The sequence below is a fragment of the Vombatus ursinus genome, unplaced genomic scaffold, assembly GCF_900497805.2.
Source record: "Vombatus ursinus unplaced genomic scaffold, bare-nosed wombat genome assembly UNPS02003778.1, whole genome shotgun sequence".
In the NCBI taxonomy this organism is placed as follows: domain Eukaryota; kingdom Metazoa; phylum Chordata; class Mammalia; order Diprotodontia; family Vombatidae; genus Vombatus; species Vombatus ursinus.
In genome coordinates this window covers 152,551-177,526 of record NW_020943556.1, presented here as the reverse complement: position 1 = coordinate 177,526, position 24,976 = coordinate 152,551, and the positions used below count along the sequence as shown (strand labels likewise).

The following is a 24,976-nucleotide window of genomic DNA, read 5'->3' as shown; positions in this document are numbered from 1 at the left end:
TGGTCTTTGCCTTTCAAAGCTATGATCAAGACGCTGGCAATTTGGGCCATTATAATCCCTAACATTTGTCGATTCTGGTTAATTAGCAACTTAACAGTATCACTGCCAACACTACTAGACAATATGTTTGATTTAAACTTCAAAAAGGTAAGTTCATAATTCCTGCCTACCGTTCATTTATCTAATGGACTTTTTAATCAATCCAGCCCTTACGAAGTTCCAGGCACTGGTCAGGAACTGGGGATTCAAAGGGAAAAAAAACAGTCCCTGTTGTCAAACAACTTGCATTCTATTGGAGGAGACAAGTTATAAATAAGTAAGAATATACAAAATAAATTCAAAATAGATACCAGGGAAATGGGGAGGAAAGGGACTAGTAGATGGAGGATCAGGAAAGGCTTCATAGAGAAAATATCACATAACCAGAGGCTTAAAGGAAAGATGGGATTTGAAGAGGCAGAGATGAGGTGAAGAGTATGTTTCAGGGAGGAAAGAGACAACCAGTGAACAGGTACAGAGATGGCAGATTGAATGTTTGTACTATTCTTGAAATTCTTACATTTCTAACATTAACAACATTCTTATTTTTAATGAAAAAAATCTTGTTTTGTAAGAAAACCCAGGAGGATCCAAGATGGTAGTCTGAGAGACAAAAATGTCGAATTGTCTGTGTTTTTGTTTCCATGGCAGTAACCCAGGAGAGAGGAGATTAGGGCTTGAACTGTGGTGGTGGCAGTGTTGAGTAGGGAGAAATGAATGTATGCAAGATACACAGCAGGGATAGAAATGTTAAGATTGGGCGAGTGACTGTTTATGTAAAGTTGCTAATCTGGGTCACTGGGATGATGGTGGTGCCCTAGACAGAAATGGGAACGTTCAGGAGAGAGATGAGTTTAAGGGTAAGTAAGTTGAGTACTGTTTTCGATATGTTGAATTTTAGATGCCTAAGTTAGATATGTCCAACAGTCAGTTTAAGATGCACTGCCAGAGCTTGAAAGACTCAAGTTGCATCATGCATCTGGGAGCTGTTGGTATAAAGATGCTAATTAAATCCATGAGAACCAATGAGGTCACCAGATGACTAAGTGTAAAGAAAGAAGAGAGCCAAGGGCAAAGCTTTGGGTCACACCTACAGTTATAAGGTGTGATTTAGAGGATGAAACAGCACAGGAGGCTGAGAAGAAACAGTTCTACTATTGGGAGGAAATAGAGTACTGGGGCCATGAAAAGCCAAAGAGGAGTGAGTATCTAGGATCAGGTGGTTAACTGTCAAATGCTGAAGAGGTCAAGGATTATTTCAATTCTCAATAGATTATCACACAGGCAACACACCTGTTCTCTCTGGAACCACAAATCATTGAATGCTAGAGTTAGACAGGGCTCTTAAACCTGCACAGGAGCTCTTAAACATGCATAGGGGCTCTTAAACCTTTCTGTGTCATGGACCCTTTGGGCATTGGTCTGGTGAAACCTATGGGCCCCTTCTTGGAATAATGTTTTAAAATGTATGCAATTTGGCACTCCTGGCACATAGTAGATTCTCAATAAGTGTTGATTGATTTACATAACTATTTACATAGTTATCAAAATATTTTTTAAAAGTACACCAATCTTAAATCTATAAATCTGATTTAGTCCAAAATCCCCATTTGAAAAGAAAAAGCACATGAGCCCCAGAAGGGTAAAATTATTTATCCATGATTCCATAGTGGTGACAGAGCCAGGAACTAAATGAACCCAGTGTTTTTGGATCCCAGTCCAATGTTATCTTTACTACTTCAAGTTATCCATATGACATTTCTTATAGCTCTACCTTTTTTTTTTTTTTTTTTAGGCAACGGGTTCAGTGACTTGCCCAGGGTCACACAGGTAGTGAGTGTCATATGTCTGAGACCAGATTTGAACTCAGGTCCTCCTGACTCCAAGGCCACAGCTCTATCCACTGTGCCACTTAGCTGCCCCCTTATAGCTCTCTTGAAATACAATGGTTGAACTATAACCAAGGAGAACATACATGGACTCCATAACATTTGAATTAAGGATTTCAGAGTATAGTCAGCAACATGGCTAAAAGCATCCTCTATCTGAAATTATCTCCTCTGCATACTATGGGAGTGCCTGTGATTTGGGAATCTCTCCTTTAGATTTTTTTTAACATAAGCATCTGTAATTTCTTTAAATGCAAATTCCTTTGGGAAGAGTGAGATACTAACTTAGTTACCAGTCACTGGAACCTTAGTTTGACTTGGTACTACAAATTCACAATGGACAAAGTCCTTAGGGTCCTCTTGGAAAAATACTGGAGTGGTTTACCATTTCCTTCGCTGGCTCAATTAGTTTAAACAGCATAACATAATGCTCTAACTCAAAAATGAGTGCTCTGTTCCAACTTCCTGTGCTGCTTTGCAACAGTTAGCTGAGAAGAGAGCACTGAAGAAATTGGAGTTTTGATGGAAAGAGCAAAAAGGAATAGTTTCAGGTTGTATAGTACTGATGCCATTTACTACCAATGTGGGGTGTGTGGGATGTTAAAGGAGGACCAGCATCTCTGGTGTGAGGTCTTGCTGAGTCTTTTTCAGGGCTGCTCATCCACCTCTGGTACCCCCTTGTCATCCGACTCTTTTTTGTAACACATACAGTGGTCTCCCTCTGGTAAAACCATCTTGGCATACAGGCTAAACCAGGTTAAGGGTAACTGACAAGCCTCAAACCCATTGGTGGTAGGGGGATGTCTGCCCCAAGTATGTGAAGACTTCCCCCAGTGGCATGGGCAGATGAGAACAATTTGTTCCAATGGTCATGAAGGCAGGTGAAGCAGGCCTATGGAGTACTTTCAGTTTGGTCAGACTTCAAAGATGCCAAGGTCATTCATTGCATCCCAGGCCATCGCCAGTCATCTTGACTTTTGTCCTGCCACTGGACTTCAATGACTCAGGAAGAGACAGTGAGACTGATGATTTTTCCCAACTCTGCCTCACTTCAGTCCAATTTACACACAAGTCAAGACATCACCCATCATCCACTATTTTACCCCAATATCATGATGTCATTGGTCCTCTTTGAAAATGATAGAGAAATTACCTATGGGCTCTTGGGCCAGTCCCTTAAACCAATCTGGGCCTCAGTTTTTACATCCATAAGAAGAGGGAGTTGAATTAGATGAATGTTAATGTCCCTTCTGGCCCTAAGTCTATGAACCTAAGGCAAAGGTAAGTTTGCCTGCACTCTCAGTGCATGAGGGGACCTGTGTTTTCTCTGCACCAACAAGCAAAGATGTACACTTAAGAGGCAGACTGGATGAACCAAAGACAAATCTCACCTACTACTTTTGCCCAGCAGCCTGTCTCTGTGACCAGTTTAGATAAGAGTGCACATTGCTGCTATGAATGAGTGAATGAATGAATAGAACACGTGTCCACCTTCCTCAATTCTGCACAACTTCTTCTCCATAGAATGGGTTTCTGAGTGCACTGCCTCTTATTACTTCATGGATCAGTATGATTCTGGGAAGTAAAATAGCTGATTTCCTCTTGTCCAAGAAGATTCTCACACTCATCAGAGTTCGGAAACTCTTCACATTCGTGGGTAAGGACAGTGTTATACATTCCATCATATCAAGAGATTTCTTACCATTTATTTCAAAAATGGGATGAGTAAATAATCATGTATTAACCACCCACTATGCACAAGGGACCATGTGCTCAAGATACAAAAACAAAGGGGGCAGCTAGGTGGTGCAGTGGATAGAGCACTGGCCCTGGAGTTAGGAGGAACTGAGTTCAAATCTGGCCACAGACACATAACACTCACTAACTGTGTGACTCTGGACAAGTTAATTAAGCCTAATTGCCTCACACACACACACACACACACACACACAAAATACAAAAACAAGCAAAAAGATAGTCCCTGTCCTCAAAGCTTATTTTCTAATGAGAAAGACAACTTATATATGCCCTTTTTTTGTGCTTGTGCTCTCCAGGAATGTTTTTCCCATCTTTATTCACCGTAGCTGTCCCATATGTTGACTCCACTACTGCTGTAACCTTTATGATACTGGCTAGCTCAACAAGCACCCTGTGCTTCTCTGGATTCATCATTAATCCCCTAGACTTTGCTCCCAGGTAAGATGCTCTGCCTTCTCTCTTCTTCCTCCAGCAGTGTGGAATCATGGAAAGAGGCTGGATGCACACCCACTGTGTGATATTGGCGAAACAAAGGGGAAAACCAATAACACATGGCAGATTGGGGTGTAAGAGAGTGAGAAGTAAGTTATATGTCCAAACCTGGAAGGATGATGCTATGCTTACAAAAATAGAGAGAAACAAAGTTGGACAGTGCTAAAAATACAGGTAATTGACCCCGTGGGAGCTGGTCTATTAAGACAGGGAGCAGAGAGGGAAAAGGAAGGGAGATTGAGAAGGAGTGGTCAGAAAGGAGAAGGAGACAGTAACCAGGAATAGGAAGTGGTCAAGAGTGTCCAAATCTACAAAGAAATCAAGTTAAAGTGAAGGACTAAGTTAAAGATTCGGAAAAATCCCCTAGATTTGCAATTGATAAATTGCTGATAACCTCAAGAAGGCTTGTGGCCATTACGAGTGGTATTGGAAACCAGACTGGAATTAATGTAGATGGGATTGAGAAGTAAGAAAATGGAGAGCAATGAACGTGGTTGACCCTTTCTAGATATTTGGATGCAAAAGAGAAAGGGAGAAACAGGAAAGAGTTTGAGGGAATGGCAAGATAATGGGAAAGACTTTAAAAAATGAGGAGAGGCAAGGGATTGTAGGTATGTTTCTAGGCAGAAGGGAAGAACCAGTAGAGATGGCAAGACTGATCATTAGATATAGTTCCCAGAGGAAATGGGAGAGAGAGCATCAAGGTCACAAGTAGAGGGGTTGGCTTTGGTGAGGAGAAGGTGTGGTTCATTATCAGAGATGTGAGCAAAGGAGGAGAAGACAGTCAATGATGTAGAGGGGGACTGAAGAATAGGAAAGGAAAGTGAGTCAATGTGTGTGACAGCCAATTAGGAAGAATCAAAGGAGCGTTGGGTAATGAAATAATTACGAAGATAATCCAGCGCTGGGATTTGGCAAAGTACAAGCAGCAATAGAACAAGGGAACAAGTCAACAAGCATTTACTAAGCCCCTACTGTGTTTCAGATGCAGCGATAAGAGCTGGATGTAAAAAGAAGCAAAAACAGCCCCTGCCCTCAGAGACAATATGAAAACAACTCTTACAGATTACATATACATATGTGTATATATACATATATGTGTATGTGTATGTGCGTGCACGTGCGTGGTGTGTGTGTATACATATATATATGTATATATATCTATATCTATATCTATATCTATATATATAATCTGTAATATTTCTCCAGGACAAATTAGAGATGGATCTCAGAGGGAAAACAGTAGCATTAAGGAGGAATCAGAAAAAGTCTCTTGCAGAAGGTAGAATTCTTGGTGGAGTACAATGGGTAGCTTCATATCAGTTTGAGATACAGAGATGCTTGTTGAAATGCACTGAATTGAAGACAGTATTCATAATGGGTGGGCATGAAGTTTCTTTACAATCAACCTGTCCTTGGTTTCTCTCATTGCATTTTCCTCATCAGTACTTCTCAACATACTTTTAAATGTCCTCTTCAGGTCCCATCTTTACATTAAAGTCCTCGAGTATTGATATCTATGTTGATTTAATTTGGAAAGTCTTATCCAGTCTTTTATAGAACTCCTCTTCCATTTCACCCTTTGAACAAAAGTTGCTATGGAAACTACATTTTTTTCATGGCACACTTTTTTTTAAAATAAATACTTAAGTGGGCACTGCAATATGAGATTACTAAATATCCCGTGAAAACCTGTTTCTTGTAGCCATTAGACGTAAGATAAACTCAGCTCCACTGTCTCCTTCATTTGTTTATCCCAGGAGAACTTTCAAACCATCTTCCAGCTCAACTGCAACTTCCTTCTGTCTTCTGCCTTTATTTACAAAGAGGATGACAAGATTGATGCGATCCAATTCCTCCAACAGTATATGTATTTGGTTGGCTAGTGGACAAGGTTCTTACATGTAAGGCAGCAAAGGCTAAATTCATAGTTGATATAGAAGGACTATGATTCTTAGCCCTTCGATTCCCTATTCAGCCACCCTGTCCTTGTCATTGGAAAAACAAAAATGGCTACACTAAAGTGAGGACTATTTCTTATTTTTCTTTGTTTCCTGGGTTGCTATGACCAAATATCCCCAGGCAAATAGCTCAATAAAGAAGAACCACTCAACATTTATGTCATATTTGCTCTTTAGGAAGAAAACTCCACCTATTGCCAGGACTTTACCCAGAGTCTTTCCAGCATAGCAGAACCAGACAAACCACTCTCTGCTAGGATAGCCTTCAAAAACCCAGGCTCCCTCATGTGTTGCAATCAGGCTGTGGAGTATGACTTGAATGAGGCTTTTTAATCCTTTCCTTACATACACTCCTATGTATTCTTTTGTATCTTCCATTCAGTAATTGTGACATTATGAACAGGGCACAATATAGTAGGATTATCACTTCATTTCTGCCAGCTACCCCTATTTTAATGGAGGGCAGGGTCATCATTATATTTGGCTTCACAGATTAGGTTAAAGCACAGACTCAAGTTTGGTGATTTACAGGAAATTGGTACTCAGAAAGTTAGTCCAAACATGAGCTTTATTATTATGTGATGCAAGAAGAAGGCCAAAAGAAGGGCATGGGGAAGCAAATACATGCATTACACGGCAATACAGACAGCCAAAGGTTTGGCCCCAAAGATGCAAAGAAACTCAACCACTTCAAGGGAGAGGGAGCTGTCAGTTGGAATACATGTTTGGAGGGGGATAAATAAATATGTTTTATACCTTAAAAATGGGCTTAGTTGGGAATAGGTAATCACACCACACGTAGTGAGAAATTCTCCATGTCATTTATCAAAGCCAGACTTGGGTAGAGTGAGTTTCTAAATCAGAAATTGGGCAAGGTTTGAGTTGGTAATCAGAGACCCAGGAATAGATGTGGTTCTGCAGTCGACCTTAGAGCCTCATGAATCAGGACTTGTAATTAACTGCTTGACACAGGATCAGAATTAGTCAGTGGAAAGTAGAAGCTCTTGTCATTGCTTATATGTTTATGGTTATTAGAACCACTCAGCCTAAGTTGACTCCTTATTGGAGTTCTATCATTTATAACTACAACATCAAATAAACATCACAGTTATCACAGTTGTATTAGCTTTCATGATTGCTTGATAATGAGGATAGCATGTAGATGGCTCTTTAAGGTTCGAGAAGCACTTTACAAATATTATTTCACCTTATCCTCATGACAGTCCTGGGAGGTAGGTGCTATCATTATCCCCATTTACAGATGAGAAAGCTAAGGCAGATGAAGGGTAAGTGATTAGCCCAGGATCACACAGCTAATAAGTGTGTGGGGCCAGATCAGTTCAGGTCTTCTTGACTCTAGGTCCAGAATGCCATCCACTGTGCCTTCTAGCTGCCTAATATCATCCTGGTGATGATATGGAGACTATGGTTTGCTAAAAGCACCAGATCTTTTTCAGACAAACTTCTCACCACATCCACCCCGCTGTGTTCTTATAAAGTTGTTATTTCATGGCCACATATAAGACTTTACATTTATCCCCTTTAATTTTCATAGTATTTGATTTGACCCAACAATTCTATCTTTGAAGATTATCTTTCTTTAATTTCCTAACTCTTGCATCCAGCCCCCCGGGTTTTGTTTTGTATTTTGTTCATTTGTTGGTTTGTTTGTTTTGGTAATTTTTAAAATTTTAAAATTAAATACAAAACAAGAAAAGAAAAAACAAACAAACTTAAAACAAACTTAAATCAAACTAAAATGCAAAATAAGAAAAGAACAAAAAATGCCATGTGCACAGCAGAACATAAGAAAGGATTCAAAATATAAAGCAACAAATTTCCATTTCAAGAAAATCTATACAATAAATATCACCCATTGTGTTCAGAGCTGTCCATCTTTTCTTTACTTCCCTATAGATTTTATTTTGTTCTCTGCTGTGAACTTTTTACTTTGTTCTTTTTTTCCCCTTCCTCTCCGCCTTCCCCAAAATGGCTACAGTTAAGTATGTATATGTGTGTGTGTGTATACACACATACATATATATGTATATACACAGATGTCCACATACACATATATACAAACCTATCCATGCATATACATGTATGTACACTTACACAGACATATACATAGATATCTATAGTCTCACACATACATACACACATACATTCATATGCACCTATGTAAGATTGTACTATATTTGTTTGTCCTCTAGTTCTCTGAAGGTGGATAACATCTTCCTTCATAAGTTCAAGTCTTCCCATATTTTTCTAAATCCACCAACGAAGCATTTCCTATACCACAACAATATTCCAACTTTAACTGTCTATTTTAAATAGTCTCACAGAGCTGGGGAATCCACAGTCTTAAGGCCATATGTGGCCTTCTAGGTCCTTAAGTGTGGCCTTTGAACTAAACCCAAATTTTACTTCCTTTTAATAAAAGGATTTGTTCTGTAAAATTTGGAGTCAGTCAAAAGGCCACACTTGAGGACGAAGGCCACACATGGCCTAAGGGCTGCAGGTTCCCCACCCCTGGACCAATATTGATTAATATGGCTGACATATAGTATAGTTTCCCTATTTTTCTCTTTTGATTAAGTCTATTTTAGCTTGAACTTTGTGTGAGATTGTGATCATTACCCTTGCTTTTTCTCCCTAATAAATTCTATTCCTGATCTTTATTTTATGCTTGTGTGTATGTCTTATTTCCTATCTCCCCTAACTCCTCTGCTTTTCTCCTACCTGCTATCTTGCCCTGCTATTACACAACCAATCCCACCCCCACAGATCCCTCCCTTATGCTTTTCCTCCTCCCATATACTCCCCTCCCACCCTTTCCCCGTGCCCTCTTGTTTCTATCTGAATTTTGAAGACTTTTTTAGCTTTCCAGAATATATGTTATTTCCTTTCTATCCCATTTCCATTAATGTAGGTACCCTTCTATACCCCCTTATCCTATTCCCTCACCCACTTATTTCTTTATAAATTTAGAAGACTTTTATTCCCTTCTAAATGAATATATTATTCTCTCTTTAACCCAGATCTGATGGGAGTAAGGTTCCCTCTAAAAATCATCCCTTATCTTCTCCCCTCCCCATCCCCTTAGCCTTTGATTTCTTTCTGAATTTAGAGGACTTTTATACCTTTCTGGATGCATATGCATTATTCCCTCTTTAACTCATTCTCAATGAGAGTAGGATTCCAGAACTCCCAGCCCTCCTCCTTCATCTAATTCCTCTGTGTCAGTTCTTCCTCTCTCACTTCATTTGTATAAGATAATTACTTTTTTTTAACCTTTTCCTAGATGCTATTACTTTTTAGAATCACGTCATACTCAGCTCTGCCCCAATCTTTTCTTTCAAACTCCCAATTACTAATTAAAATCTTAGAAGACAGTTTACATTTCCTAGTATGAAAAGTAAACAGTCTGTGCTTATTGAGTCCCTGGTAATTAGTCTTTGATGTTTACCTTATATTTCTCTTGAGTCTTGTATGTCAAATGTTCTATTGAGTTCAGGTCTTTTTGCAATAAAATCTCAGAAGTCTGGCAAATTGTTGAATGTCTATTTTTTTTTTATTCAAGATTATGCTTGACTCTGCTGGGTATGATATTTTTGGCCACCCCAGTTCTTTTGCTCTTCCATATACAGTGTTCCAAAAACACTTAAAGTATAGCCACTGCTAGGTCTTGTGTGATTCTAATTGTGGCTCTGCCTATATTGAATGCATTTTTTTTTCTTGTTGCTCATGTTTTCTCCTTGAGCTGGGGATTTCAGAATCTAGCTATGTTATTCCTGTAGGTTTTCCTCATAGAATCTCTTTCAGGAGGTGATTGGTGGATTTTTCCTATTTTTACTTTCTCCTCTTGTTTGAACACTTCAGGACAATTTAACTATTTCTTGTATTATTGTATCAAGAGTCTTTTTCTGATTGCAGCTTTCAGGTCATCTGGTTATTGTTATGTTTTCTCTTCTTGATCGGTTCTCCAAATCAGTTTTTTTTTCCTTGTGAGATGTTTCACTTTCTCTTCTATTTTTTCATTCTTTCTATTTTGTTTTGTTATTTCTTGGTCTCTTATAACTTTCCTGGCTTCCCCTTGCCCAGTTCTAATTTTCAAGGAGTTACTTTCTTCCTTTTTTTTTTGGCAAGGGAATTGGGGTTAAGTGACTTGCCTAGGGTCACACAGGTAGTAAGTGTCAAGTGTCTGGTCTGAGACTGGATTTGAACTCAGGTCCTCCTGACTCCAAGGCTGATGCTCTATATCCACTGCACCACCTAGCTGCCCCTATTTTCTTCCTTAAGATGTGGGACATCCATATCTAGTTGGTTGACTCTTTTCATAATCTTCTTCATTTGTTTATTTTTTTTGGACTGTTCTTTTTTGTATTTATGCTCAATCTCTCTCATTTTAATTTTTGAAGTCTTTTTTTAAACTTCTATGAATTCTTTTTTAGGCAGGTGACCATTTGACATTACTTTTTGGAGTAGGAAAGGCTTTCTTAAAAATTCAATATCCTTCTCTGAAGATGAACCCTGCTCTTCTCTATTCACATAGTAACTTTCTATGGTTGGGTTCTTCGTTTTGGCCTGCTCATTTTTAAAAAATGTATGGCAAATTGTTGTTGTAATCACCTCTAGTCATTGGATATGGGGGATGGTGCCTCTGGCCTCAGGTCCTCCTTCAGTTCTCCCATCTGGCCTGGAACTGAAACCAAGAACTCTGCCCTCCTGTAAGTGGTCACAGCCAGGGGCATTCCTGAACTTCCAGAAGTGCTCAGCTTCTGCACTTAGCAGACATGTGCTGGTTCCTTCTCACCCAGAGCTGTGTCTCAACAGGGCAGCTGAGCCTGGCATCCCTTATCAGCAGAGGTTCCCTCAATCTTCCCCACTCAGATGCCCAACTCCCCACATTGTCCAGGAGGAGAAAGTTCCTGTGGCTGAGGCCAACATTACCTCCTAACCCAGCTAGCCCCAGGGCTTTCTGCTTGCTATTTCAGCAGAACTAGCCTGTAGGTGTTTACACTTCATAGGTTTTCTTCCAATCTTTGGTTGTCTCAGGAGGACTACTGTTCTGTCCCAACTCTTGTTTATTTTTGCCACTCTACATTCACCCTGAGGCACTATTTTGTCTTGTTTGTGGGGGAAATCTGAAGAGCTTGGAATTTTCTGACCTACTTCACCCTCTTCCCAGAATCTTCCCCTCCCCAGTTTTTAATCATCTGTGAATTTGATTAAGATACTATGTATGAGACATAACCAGACACAGATCTCTTAGGCATTCCACCAAAGACCTCTTTCCAAGTTGATGTCCAACCAGTAATTACTATTCTTTGTATCTAATCATTCAACTGGTTTTAAATTCATCTCCCTGTTCTATCACCTAGCCCACTTCTTACCATCTTTTCTACAAGAATAGCATGCAAGATTTTGCAAAATGCTTTTATAAGTTCTTCACAAATTCTTACCGTTATAATATTTACCTGATCTACATGTCTAGTAATCCTGCCAAAAAGGGGAATGGGATCAGTGTGGCCTTGATGAGGCCATGCTGGCTCTCTGTCATGACTACTTCCTTTTCTTTGATGCTCATCAGCAATCTCCTTAATAATGCATTCCAGATTTAGGTGAGGAATTAGAATCAACCTCACTGACCTATAGCTTGCAGACCTCATTCTCTTCCCTTTTTTAATAATTGGAAAAACATTTATGGCTCTTCTTAAAGTTCTTTCAAAGATCAACCACAGTATCTCAGCAAACACGTGTATCTGTTCTTTCTGTGCTCAAGGACATGATTTATCTGTGCCAGATGACTTGAACTCCTTAGAGCTGGATAACTCAGTGGATAGCATGGGGATTAGAGTCAGCTAAACATGAATTCAAATCTTGCCTGACAAACTCACTAGTGGTGGCCCTAAGCAAGTCAATTAACATTTCTGTGTCTCAGTTCTTTCATTTGTAAAGCCAGAATAAGAACATATAGCTCATGAGGTTGTTGTGAAGCTCAAATGAGTTAACATATGTAAAGAAGAGCTTTGCACATCTTAAAGCACTATATAAATGTTAGCCGTTATTTTTTTACTAGGTGCTCTTACCATTTATTGACTTATCTTGGGTATCATCTCCCAATGAGCTATTCTTTTCTGTCCTTTCCAGTACAAAGATAATTCTCTTTGGCAAACAGGTAAAAAAAAAAGTTGAGCAGCTCTGCCTTCTCTCCACTCTTAATCATTTCCTCATCCACCCCAAGCAGTAATCACCTCCCTTCCTTGAACATTTTCTCCTCCCTAATACAGCTGCAAAACAACTCAAACTTTATTACCCTAAGCTATCCTCTCCAATTCATATACAAATATTTATTATGAACTGTTCATTCCACCTTTGCAATCTCTCTCAAATTCAGTCTCTGCTTTATTCTCACTAAAAGCACCTTAGTAGTGGTTAGCATTGCCACTTTCCTGGACTACTGCATTATTATTCTAACCTGTCTTATTGCTTTAACTCTGACAGGCAGTGTGGTATAATGAATGAATGGAGTATTTGATGTGGGATGCAAAAAATCAAGGTTCAAATCCTGCCTCTGATATTTTATAGCCCTAAAATCATGGGAAAACCAGCTTGGTGGGCTTCAAGTTTTCTCATCTGTTAGATGGGCAAATGAGTATCTACCTTGAGACTCAAATGAGAAAATGTATATAAAAATTTGGGCAACTTTTAAAATGTTTTATGGTGATGAATTCTGAATAAAGTTTGAAGCATATTTTTTTTTATTTTATTTTTATCGATTTACTTTGTGTTTTCTTTTGCAACAAGGCTAATATGGAAATATGTTTTGCATGACCTCACATTTATAATTACAATAAAATTGCATACCTTGTCAAAGGAGCGGAAGGGGTGGGAAGGAGAGCATTTGGAACTCAAAAATTTTTTCTAAAATGAGTGTCAATTTTTTCTACATGCAATTGGGAAACTTTACTGAAATAAAAAATTTTAATTTGAAATAATGCTATCTAAAAATAAGCTAGCATTGATTCTTTCCCTCAAAACTCACTTCTAATCCATCCTTCGCATGGTTTCCAAAATAATCTTTCCTTATGCACAGACTTGGTCAGGTTATTTTTCTTCTCAAAAAAAGAAAATCCTCAGTACTCTCTACTGCTGACCAAAGAAAATTTCAGTTTGGCTCAAGAAATCCTTATGATGCAGCTATTGAATGCAAGTTGCTGTACTAAGATAAAAATGAGAGTCCCTGCACTCCAGGTATTTGAATTCTACTGGAGGAAGGTGACACAAACTCAAATGAGAAAGCTGAAGTTGATATAAAGTAATAAAAAATAACTTCAAGGGAACAGAGAAATAAAGATCCAATCTCCTTCTCTCCTTTTAAAGCATGATAGGCTTTTCATAGTGCTTATATTTACAGGTTTATGTCATAGAAGGTGCTTTTCTTATGCTCTGGTAAAACTGGATTATTCTTCGCCCTGGTGCATGCCCTGTACTTTCCAGCTTTCCTGCTTTGGCTTAATTGTTCCCTATGCCTAAGCTATCCTTCCATCTCCTTGTTACTTATTGAATTCCTACCCATCCTTTAACAACTCAAATGTCACCTTCTTCATGAAGCCTTCTGGGAGCTCCACTTTGTAACAGCATCTTCTCCTTCCTCCCAATAGTCATAAGGACTAGTTCTGTTTAGCCACAGAAATCAGAATTAAAGGCAATGGAGGAGGGAAAAGAGGAGGAAAAAATGAAGAGAAGTTACCAAGAGGCTGACTTGGCTTAATCCATTGAAAAACTGTGTAAGAGATTAGAGCTACTCATAAGGGGACAAAAGTTCCTCCCTTGGGAACTCATTCTCCTTCATAGATGGGCTTCCAAAAAAGCCTGGATAACTATTTGTCAGGGATATTAATAGAATTATATATCAAGAACTGGAAGGGAGCACAGAGTCTACTTCATTTAACTCCTCATTTTACAGATAAGGAAACTTAGCCCCAGGACGGTTGTCTAAGGTCTCCCAGGCAAAGTCAGTGGACTGCTGCTCAAGTGGCACTTGTAAGGTCCTTTCCAACTTTGATACACTGTTCCCTAGGATTGAGAAATGCATAGCATATGGAAGGAAGGAAAGAAGGAAGAGAGAGACAGAGACAGAGAGAAAGAGAGAGAGAGAAATTAAGAGAAAGAGAGAGATTGAGAGAGAGAGAGAGAAATTGAGAGAGAGAGAGAGAATCAGTGCTCTGTTTAACTTAGAAATCTTTCTTCCTACAGATATGCTAGCTTTATCATGGCACTGGGCACTACTTTTATGTTGTTTTCCGGGCTCGTTTCTCCCTTTGTTACTGGATACTTCATCAACCAGGTAAAGTATCTATGCTTTAAAAGGATTTGAACTCGGTTTAGAATAAGCACTGGATGGAGATAAAAACAGAGGAGGAAGGTGAAATGGACCCAAAGAACTGTAGACAGTGGAACAGGAAGGAACCTTAGAGATTAGCTATTCTAAATCTTTTATTAACACAGGAAGAAAGTGAGGCTCAGTGTGTTTAAGTGACCTACACAAGTAATAAGCAGTACAGTCCAAATTCCAGGCTCTTCCCACCAGCCATGCTTTGATCTGGGATTGGGGAAGGAAGGGCACAGTTTAGGAGAAAACTCTCAGGAGGAGTCCCAGAAACAGGGAAGGGAAGAGGTCACTCCTTAGGCAGGACTCCAAGTTAGATTTCAGTGAGGAGGGAGAAGAGGGGCCACACAGCCACAGGTCTCTTTACTGGGTCCCTAAGAAGGGACCCTCTGCTGTCAGAGCCTATGTCTCCCCATTACAATCTGTATAGACAGTTCTCACTAGGTGGCAACAGGCTCAGTTCTGTGGCTACCTTCTCCTCCATCTCTTACCTCATATTAAAGGTAGAAGGCTCAAAAATCCTACAGCCTGGCACCACTCTACTGGGCAACTGGTAGGAAGGGAACTCAGGTGATAGGAGGCCACATGGAGAGGAAGGGATTCAGGCAAGTGGAGAAAGAGTAGGAGAGACCACAGCTAAAAAAACAAGAGGACCAGGACCCACCACCTTCTTCAGCCCCACCTCCCCCCCAACACACACACTCATACATACTCAGCTGAAGCAATATGAGGGGCTGCAGTCTATTTCCAGAAATCCCAAAAGTTCACATTAAAATTCCTCAATAAGAAGAATTCATCTTTGTACAATGATGTGTATGAGTATGTATGAACCTGTAATGTCACGGATGTAGGAAACTCCCTGTGAGGACACTCCCTGCTCTGCTCTGCAGCTACAGTCTCAGAGTTACCTGGGTCACTGAGGACCTAAGTGATTAGACCAGGGTCCCAAACCTTAGTATGAGGCAGAAGAGAGACTTGAACACAAGTCAGTGCTTCACCACTACTTCTCCAATGGAGGATTAAAGTTTACAAATCACTCTCTTCACAACCAGCCTATGAAGCAAGTTGTACAAGGTTATTATCACCATATCTTTATAGATAAGGAAATGGAGGCTCTGATCAAACAGGTGACCCATGGTTACAAGATGAGTGTCAGAGTCGGCATGTATACTACATTTCCTGACCCCAAATCTAAGCCTCTGTCTACTGCATCTCAGTGCTTCCTCAACCCTTTGCTTCATCATGTTTGGAAGCTTCATTTAACTGCCACTAACTCAATGAAAGGCACTTTAATTAAAACCAAAACTGATAATCCCAGAGAAGGCCCTCTTTGACCTGAAGAATTTCATGTGTTTTCTGAGAAGATTGAGGAAGGTAAAACCTTTTTGGACCGATATTAAATCTTCAACTGACAATTTTTGTACCCACAGGATAATGCAACAGGCTGGAAGAATGTTTTCTTTCTATCATCTGCCATTAATCTATTAGGAATGGTTTTCTACCTCATCTTTGGCCAGGCAGACATCCAGGATTGGGCCAGAGAGCATAGACTCACCCGCTTCTGAGGGGCCATGGAAAATGAACTGAAAATTAGTTCTACCAAAAACATCCTGAAGGATTTTTAGAGTCATCCTTGACTTCTCAACTGTCAGGCAGTATATGCCAATGTCAAGCTTGTCTTTTTAATATCCACAACATCTCTTATGTGTGTCTGCCCTTCTCCACTCACTTAGCCACCACCCTAGTTCAAGCCCTCATCACCTCTTGCTTAATCTAATGCAATGACCTTTTGCATCTACCTGCCTCATCTCTTCCCCACTCTGATGCATCCTCCCCACAGCTGACAAAATGATTTTCCCAAGGCACCAGACTGACTGTATTACTCCCCTCTAATCAACAAATTCCACTATATCCCAATTGCCTCTAGAATAAAATATAAACTACTATATTTGAAATTTAAAGCTCTTCGCAGTGTAGCCCCTTCCTACCTTTGTGGTCTTCTTATATTTTACACCTCTCCTCACATTCTGCATTCTGGACCTACTGCTTTGCCTTCTCATTATTCTGCACATATAACATTCTCCATGACTGTGCACTCACTGGCATCCATACCTGGAATATATTCACTCTACACCTCCGCCTCTTGAAATCTTAGATTTTCTTCAAGATTCAGCTCAAGTGCCATGCATCTTTTCCTGGTCCCCACCTCAGCTGCTAGGGGACACCCTAGCATGCCAATAAACATTCCAATAAACAAAACAATACCAATTGACATACCAATAAAATATTCATTTTGCATTGAGGAAATTAAAATTATTTTGTGTCATTTAATAATTCTATTCTGTAACTGACCCTATTTTATATTACTGCCCCATTTTGTATGATTGCTCCAGCCACATTTCTCCATCCCTGAGTTAAGCTCAGGAATACAGTTTTCTTTCTGAGTCAATTTAAAGGTATAATTCAAGGGGAATGTTGTTATCACTCTGACCCTTACCTCCTGGAACATCTGCTTGTTGTCTGTAAGTCTCAACCAGCTTAACCTGGTACCATCCCGAAAAATGTTTTCATCCTTGCCTATGGTTAGAGGAAATTGGATATTGGACATCGAGGCCAGTGGTACTGATCCCCTAGCAAAGATTACAAAAGGCAGATGAGTCCCATAAAACAATTAACATTCCATAACTGTCAGAGAGGGCCAAAGCACTTTTCTTAGTATAGCCAATTGTAGTCTTCCCCAACTAACCTGACCCCTCTTTTCCTGTGTTTCAATAAAGAAGATCTCTTCCTTCTCATTGGGGTCACTGGTCTTACTAAGGTTGCCAGTCTGACCCACTTTGTTAACAGTTATACACATCACTGTTAATAAATTGATTCTGCTCAAAGTCTGCACCTCAGTTTTCAGTTCAGTTATTTCAGTCATGTCAAAATCTTTGTGACCCTATTTCGAGCTTCTTTGGCAAAGATACTGGAGTGGATTGTCATTTCCTTCTCCAGCTTGTTTTACAGATGAGGAAATAGAGGCAAACAGGGTTAGATGACTTGCCCAGGGTCATACAGCTACCAAGTGTCTGAAGCCAGATTTGAACTCAGAAAGATGAGTCTTCCTGACTTCAGGCCCAGTACTCTATCCACTGTGATGCCTAGCTGCCTGTTCCTCAATTGACCTTTATTGAATTTACTCAAAACAGTGCACATTCTGTATATAATCATGAGTACATGGCATCTCATTCATTAGGATGTAAGTTCCTCGAGGGCAGGCAGTGTTTCACTCCTGTCTTCATATCCTCAGCATTTAGTCTAGAGCAGACACTTAATCCATGCTTGTTTATTGGTTTTAATTTTTTATTCCCTGACCTGCTGGCTCCTTAGCTATGAGTCTTGATTCTGGATCCAGCCCTGTTCTTTAGAGATGTGGTCAACCTAAGCAAAGGATGCTCTGATGAGTCTACACATGTTTTACTATAGCCGGATGTCCCAACGAGATGAACAAACAAGTATCACCAAATTACAAAATATTAGATTTGCAAGGGACGTTGGTGATCATCTAATCAAACCCTTGCAGGAAAAGGAATCCCCAAGGAATCAGGTCGGTAGAGTAGCAGAAAACAATGTAAAGAGGAGCTTTCTCCCCCACTCCCAAACAGATCTAGAAAATACATCAGACATAATACTGATGGGAAAATCCAAGAAAAAGTCACAGTACATCATTTTTCCAGACCAGTTCAGCACAAGGAGACAAGGAGGTCTGTGGACACTGGAGGTGAAGTCAGGACCAGCACCTTTCTGGACAGTATGCCAGCACCCAGAACAAAGTTAAGACCTGGGGCATGACGAGGACCAGTACAAGGTATCCCTAGACCTATACCAAAGCACCAAGATGCTGGGACAGGTGAAAAGTGGCAGCTTTGTTGCCCATTACCCAGTTCCCAGTAACAGATGCAGAGTAGACTAGGAGAGGACCTGCCCCAACCCACCCTGCCCCAAGTAGTCTTCAGCCCTAGTGGTATACTGAGAAGGAAGCAATTCAGAAGCAAGCAAAAGCAGTGTGTCTCAGACACCAGGAGCAGAACAAGTTATCAGTTCTAGCCTCCAGCCTAGTCTGAAGAATGCAGATTAACCAAGCCATTCCAGACCAAAGGGAAACCTATGATTCTGTCCTTCTGAACCAGCAGAGCTGCCGAGGTGGCTAACAGTAGCTGAGTCCAGCACCAGTTTCCTATTTCTCAGACCCGAACCTAGGTCAGAAGTTTGCAGAACTCAGAGCAGAGGGGTAATTCAGATTTTGCCCTGAATCAGACCAATATGGAAGTGCTGATAGCTTGCCAGTACCCAGCCTGAGCTATCCCTGAGATCCCAGAGCAATACAACTCATGACCCCCAAGAAAGCAGCAAGAGGGCCAGCCAGATATTCCCTATAGAGACTACCCATAATAGGAAGTCTGCAGTCAGAAGTAGGCTGGAAGAATGAGCAAACAAACGAAAAAGAATTCCACCATATAAAGTGTTTATGGTGACAAAAAAGCTCAAGACACAAATGCAAAGAACGACATCAAAACATCTACAAGCAAAGGTTCTGTGAAAAATACAGCTTGAATATAGTCTATATCAGATTGCACTCTGTCTTGGGGAGGGGGGAGGAGAAGGAGGGGGAGAAAATTTAAAACTCAAAATCTTATAGAAGTAAATGTTGAAAACTAAAAATAAATTAATTGTTAAAAAGAAAAGGACCCCTATCTTCTAGACCGCATCATATCCACTGTGCCACCTAGTTGCCCAGAAATATGATAATAGTAATAATAATTTTACATAAATTTGATATAGCAAAGATAGCTTAAGATGACTTCATTTGTGAAAAGCAGAGTTCTAAGATCTTACCACCTCTGCTAATAGTTTAAAGTGATTAAGTGAAAGTGATTAATGGTGTTGGAGTTTTGCAATATACTGACAATGGGACAAAACTTCAATACTTCTCCATCAACTCCCAGATCTAGTCAGTTATCAAGAATGGTTGACTGTCTCCATATCATTTACATCACACTGAGGTGCTATTCCATAGGATTGAGATTCTAAACTCTAATTTCAATACAACAAGCAAACTAAAATCTGTTTGATTCTCAGTAGACACACAAACACACACACACACACACACACACACACACACACACACCAGTCCACTTGTAATCTTCTGAATAATCCACCATATACTTGAAAATCATTGCCAATATTAACTTCTCTCTATTAGTCTTGTCCATCTTTTTCTCAAAGGTATTATTAAAAAGGGGGGGGGGACAGCTAGATGGCACAGTAGATAGAGCACTGTCCCTGGAGTCAGAAGGACCTGAGTTCAAATCCAGCCTTAGACACTTGAAACTTACTAGCTGTGTGACCCTGAGCAAGTCACTTAACCCCAATTGCCTCACCAAAACAAAAAAAATCAAAGGTATTATTTTCCAATTCTTCATTCTTTGTTTTTGTGGCTTTTCTTTGAATCCTCCTTACATTTTACTTGTTTCTCTTAATTTGTAGAAACTCATAGCAGATATATATTCTAGAAAGAATGTGATAAATTGATCTTACCTAATTCAAAGGTCTAAAAGTTTAATCTGGGTTCATTAGGTCACTTCAAACTCACAAGACCTCTTGAGGGCAGAAGTGACCTGTCATTGACAATCAGACTCATAAGGATTCATAATCCATAAATACAAGATGCATCTTGAAAAACTTAGCTGAAGAGGGAAGCAAGGGTATCAACGTGTTGGGTCTACAAGATGGGTAAGCACATAGCTGGGACAGAAACCATGAGTCAAGGAATGAGATAAGGTAGGTGTTTTCAGTACAAAGTCAACAAACCCAGGTAGGACTAAGTGGAAACGTGACCCACCTCCAGATACAAAAGTGAAGGACTCAGGTTGCAAACTGAGACATTTATCTTTTCTTGGACATGGTCAATGCAGGAATTTGTTTTGCTTGACTATATATGTTTGTAAGGGGCTTTGTTTTTCTTGCTCTCTCAAGGGAGGCAGTGAGAAAGAAGAAATTCAAGTGTGAAAAGAAAACTGAAAAGAATAAAGTTGGAAGCATGCCATTATTCAAGAGTGCTAGAGAGCTGACATTCATCTGAATAACAACTCAGTCATGTGGTTATTCATAATTAAAACCAAATGTTTTCAGAAAATCTTTGTAAAGGCAACAAGACCATATTTTTAATCACCATTTTACAGATGAGGAAATAGGCTGAGGGAAGTTAAACGACTTAGCTATAATTGCATAGTTAGTAAAGGCCAGGGTTGGGATTGGAAGCTCTACATCATAAATCCATCTCCCAATCTCTGTCTACTGTATCAGACATCTTATATCCTATTATAAGAACTAGATACGTTGCATTCTGTGTTCCCCATTTTCTACTGAACACGAGTTTTCCTCCTAGTAAAAGTGAACTTTCGAACTTTATTTCTTAGACATTTTCAATTTTATTCCAACCCACCAAAGTGCTAGATGACCTCTCGGATTGTTTCAAAACCAAACTGCTAGAAAAAGTAATATTGGCATTTTACCTCACCTTCTTCTCCTCCCATTTATTTTTCAATCTCTTAAAATCTGGCTTCCCACCCCACTACTCAACTAAAATTGCTCTCCCTGAGATTGGTAATTTCTTAACTGTGATGTAAGCAATCAAAATTTCCCCTTTTTTGGGCAGAGCACTTGCAGACAAGGGCATTATATAATTAGGGCAGGGGAGAGGAGAGGAGGGGACAGGAGAGAAACTCAAATAGAAATGGACCTCTGAAGCTGCATATTGACTTAGAAAATCAAAACGAGCACTTTATCTATATGGTACTGTGTTTTAATTACTTTGTTAAACTTTGCCCAATTCCATTTACACACACATATATATGTATATATATGTATGTATATATGTATATATATGTATATGCATGTATATATGTATGTATGTATGTATATGTATATGTATGTGTGTATATGTATGTATGTATATATGTATGTATATGTATATGTGTGTATGTATGAATATATGTATATTTATGCATATGTGTATGTGCATGTATATGCATGTATATGCATGCATATATGTATGTATATGTGTATGTATGTATATATGTATGTGTGTATATGTGTATGTGTGTATATGTATGTATATATGTGTGTGTGTATGTATGTATACGTGTATATGTATATATGTGTATATGCATGTATATGTATGTATGTGTGTGTATATGTATATGTGTGTATATATGTATATATGTATATATGTGTATATATATGCATGTATATATGTGTAATATGTATATATATTTATATATAATATATATATTACAAAGAAGCATAGAAAGATTTACATGAACTAACCCAGGGTGAAGCAGAGCCCCCCCAAAAGCAACATACACATATTCAATAATGTAAATTAAAAGAACTACACATGAAAAAATCAAAGTGAATGCAGCAAAACTATATCACTCAAGCATGTCAAAAGACATGAGAAGATAACTTCCAACCTACTCCTCCATGGAGGTCTACAGATGTTGCACATTGAACATGTTTTAGACTTTTTTTTAATGTATTCATTGGTTGTGCTGATTTCTTTCCTCTTCTTTTTCCAGTTTTTTTTTTAGTCTTTAAAAATATTATGTGTTCTATAAGATGACTCTCTGGGAGAGGGAGGGGGAGGAATACCGAGAAAAATGATGAGGCTCATTTCTCTCCCTGCTGCACGCTTCATTCCTCCTTGTAGACTTCCTCCCGCCCCCAGGAATCTCATCAACAAGGACCTCATCATCCTGCAAGATTGCATCAGCCTTGGTTGGCTGGTTGGTTGTTGTCCTTTGTTCTGGAAAAGGACCAAAATGTTGACTTCACTATGTTGGAGTCAAGGTACAATGTTTTCTGTTGTCGCTGATCAGACCAATATGAGTTTGGAAGGCTCTACTATAGGTTGGGAACAAATAGTCCGTATGAACATTTGGAGTGGAGATGTCTTCAAATTTGCACATCTCGTGTTTCTTTTGAGCTACTGCAGTTCTGCTTTGCTCATGGAGCACAGCACCTTCTTTGATGCAGACACACCTTTTTTTTTTTCCTCATTTGGGCAATAGGGTTAAGTGACTTGCCCAGGGTCACACAGCTAGTGAGTGCTATGTGTCTGAGGCCACATCTGAACTCAGGTCCTCCTGACTTCAGGGCCGGTGCTCTATCCACCATAATTTTCCTAAGACGATTCAAATGTAATCGATTCAGTTTCCTGGCATGGCGCTGGTATACTGTCCAAGTTTCACAGGCATACAACAATGAGGTTAACACAATAGCTCTGTAGACCTTCAGTCTGGTAGGCAGCCTAATATCTCTTCTCTCCCACAATTTCCTTCAGAGCCTCCCAAACACTGAGCTTGCTCTAGCAACACATGCAGCAACCACATCATCTATGTGTACATGTGTATATTGCCACGGTAAGAGAACTTCTCTACAATACTCAAATTTCTCCATTTGCTGTAACTGATGGGGTCGTGCTGTTTGGTGGTGTTTTCTTGGTGTTAATTATTAGGCCAAAATTAGCACTAACAGCAGAGAATTGATCCATATTTTGTTGCATCTCAGTCTCCCAAAGCTGCATTGAGTGCACAATCATCTGGAAACAAAAAACCATGCACCAACACTCCCTCCACTTTACCCTTGGCTTGTAGTCTTTTCAAGTTAGTACACCATAAGTGTGCTTAGAACTCAGACTCAGTTTACCTTCAGTAAACTCTGCCCCTCTAACTGCAGGGCAAAATAAACCCTACATTTAAGGAAGGCTGTCCAGGCCAGATATCTCTTCATCTCCCACTCAGCTGCAGGCTTCATGCCTTTGACTTTATCATGTGCCCTTAAGGGTTACCCTCCCCTCAACCCAAGTCCCATACAACTCACGTTTCAGCTTCCTTTTGTGTTTTGTCTTCCCTCATTAGATTGAGAGTTCTATAAGGGCAGAAACTATCTTTCTTCTTTGTGTTTTTCACTCCAATGCTTAATACAATCCCTGGAACATAGTAAGCACTTGACATGTGTTTATTGACTGATTTAAAACATGAAATGCATTGATAAAAATTTATTTTTTAAAAAAGAGACAAAACAGAATCATTACTAGGCTTTGTATGTTATGTTAGACTCTTTCTATGACCCTTGATGATGATAAGGTTCAGAAAGAATAAACAAATTATCTCCCATATTTAAATGCAAGCAGTTTATGCTTATTTAGTCCTTTATTATTCTTGTTTACCTTATTTTTTCTCTTAACCGTTGTGTTTGAACTTCAAAGTTTCTATGCAGCTCTGGCCTTTTCTTCAGGAATACTTAGAAGTCCTCTATTTCATTAGAGATCCATTTTCCCCCTGTAGTCTTGTACTGAATTTTGCTGGATGAATTATTCTTGGCTATGAGCCAAAATCCTTTGCCTTCTGGAATAATGTATTCCAAGTTTTCCCCTGCTTTACAGTAGTAGTTGCTAGATTGCATGTGTGGTCCTGACTGTAGCTCCTTGGTACTGTGGGGATTAAAATTGTCCAGCCTACAATAAAAGCAGAGTTCTGAGTCAATGACACTTTATTAAAAGGACCCTGTTCCCCTCTAACTAAGTGTGCCTTCAATCTTTCTCATGATCTGAGATGCTCCCTTCTTCCAGGACCTTGTATTATAGAGTTTGATACCCAAATATGCAAAAAGGGCATGGTAAAATACAGAATCTCATTGGTTGACAGAATGATCTGTCAGCAGGGTCATGAGTTGGATGAAGCAGGAATATCTTCACTGACTAGGTGGTCATAAGATGGATGGACTCCTTAGGTTAGGCAGGAGGAAATGGTACAAGGTATATATACACTCTAAGAACACATAGGAGTGAGGGAGGGAACTTTCCGTACCATGCCACCACTCATGCTTGGTTTGGTCATAGAATTTGAGCAAAATGGGATAGCTGATATATTGGTCAGCATTCTTGTGGTTGCACAAGTAAGCTCTATAGCTGGTAAACAAGTATTGAACATTACATTAAAGTTTGAGACCTGTTATAGGGCCCTTCTATTGGAATCTGTATTCTTATGTGACTTACACAACATTTGGATTAATACATTGCTTATTCTTATACCTACTGTTAGGTGATTGATTAGATATGCATTACCAGATGAATTTATTAAAATAATTACTAGCAATCATGTTTATAAAATTATAATTATGAAATAATTATAACTCATAATTATAAGATTATAAAATCATAAAAAACTAACACTCATTAGAGTTGGAGTAGGGGGTCTTCTTTGAATCATTTCTCTCAGTACTTGAATTCTTTCTTTCTAGTTGCATGTAGGATTTTTTTCTAGACCTGAGAGCTCTGGATCTTGGCTATAAAGTTCCTGAAGTTTTCATTTTAGGGTTTCTTTCAGGAAGTGACC

At 39.4% G+C, this 24,976-nt stretch overlaps 1 protein-coding gene across 1 annotated transcript; it reads left to right on the top strand.

Annotated features, from left to right (window-relative positions):
• The first annotated feature begins 6 nt into the window (after window positions 1–6).
• LOC114052749 (sodium-dependent phosphate transport protein 3-like) lies at window positions 7–16,825 on the top strand. Its single transcript, XM_027875461.1, has 5 exons — window positions 7–147; window positions 3,453–3,585; window positions 3,983–4,124; window positions 14,402–14,492; window positions 15,965–16,825. The coding sequence occupies exons 1-5, from the start codon at window positions 22–24 to the stop codon at window positions 16,097–16,099; spliced, it is 627 nt and encodes a 208-aa protein (XP_027731262.1). The 5' UTR covers window positions 7–21; the 3' UTR covers window positions 16,100–16,825.
• Window positions 16,826–24,976: the final 8,151 nt, after the last annotated feature.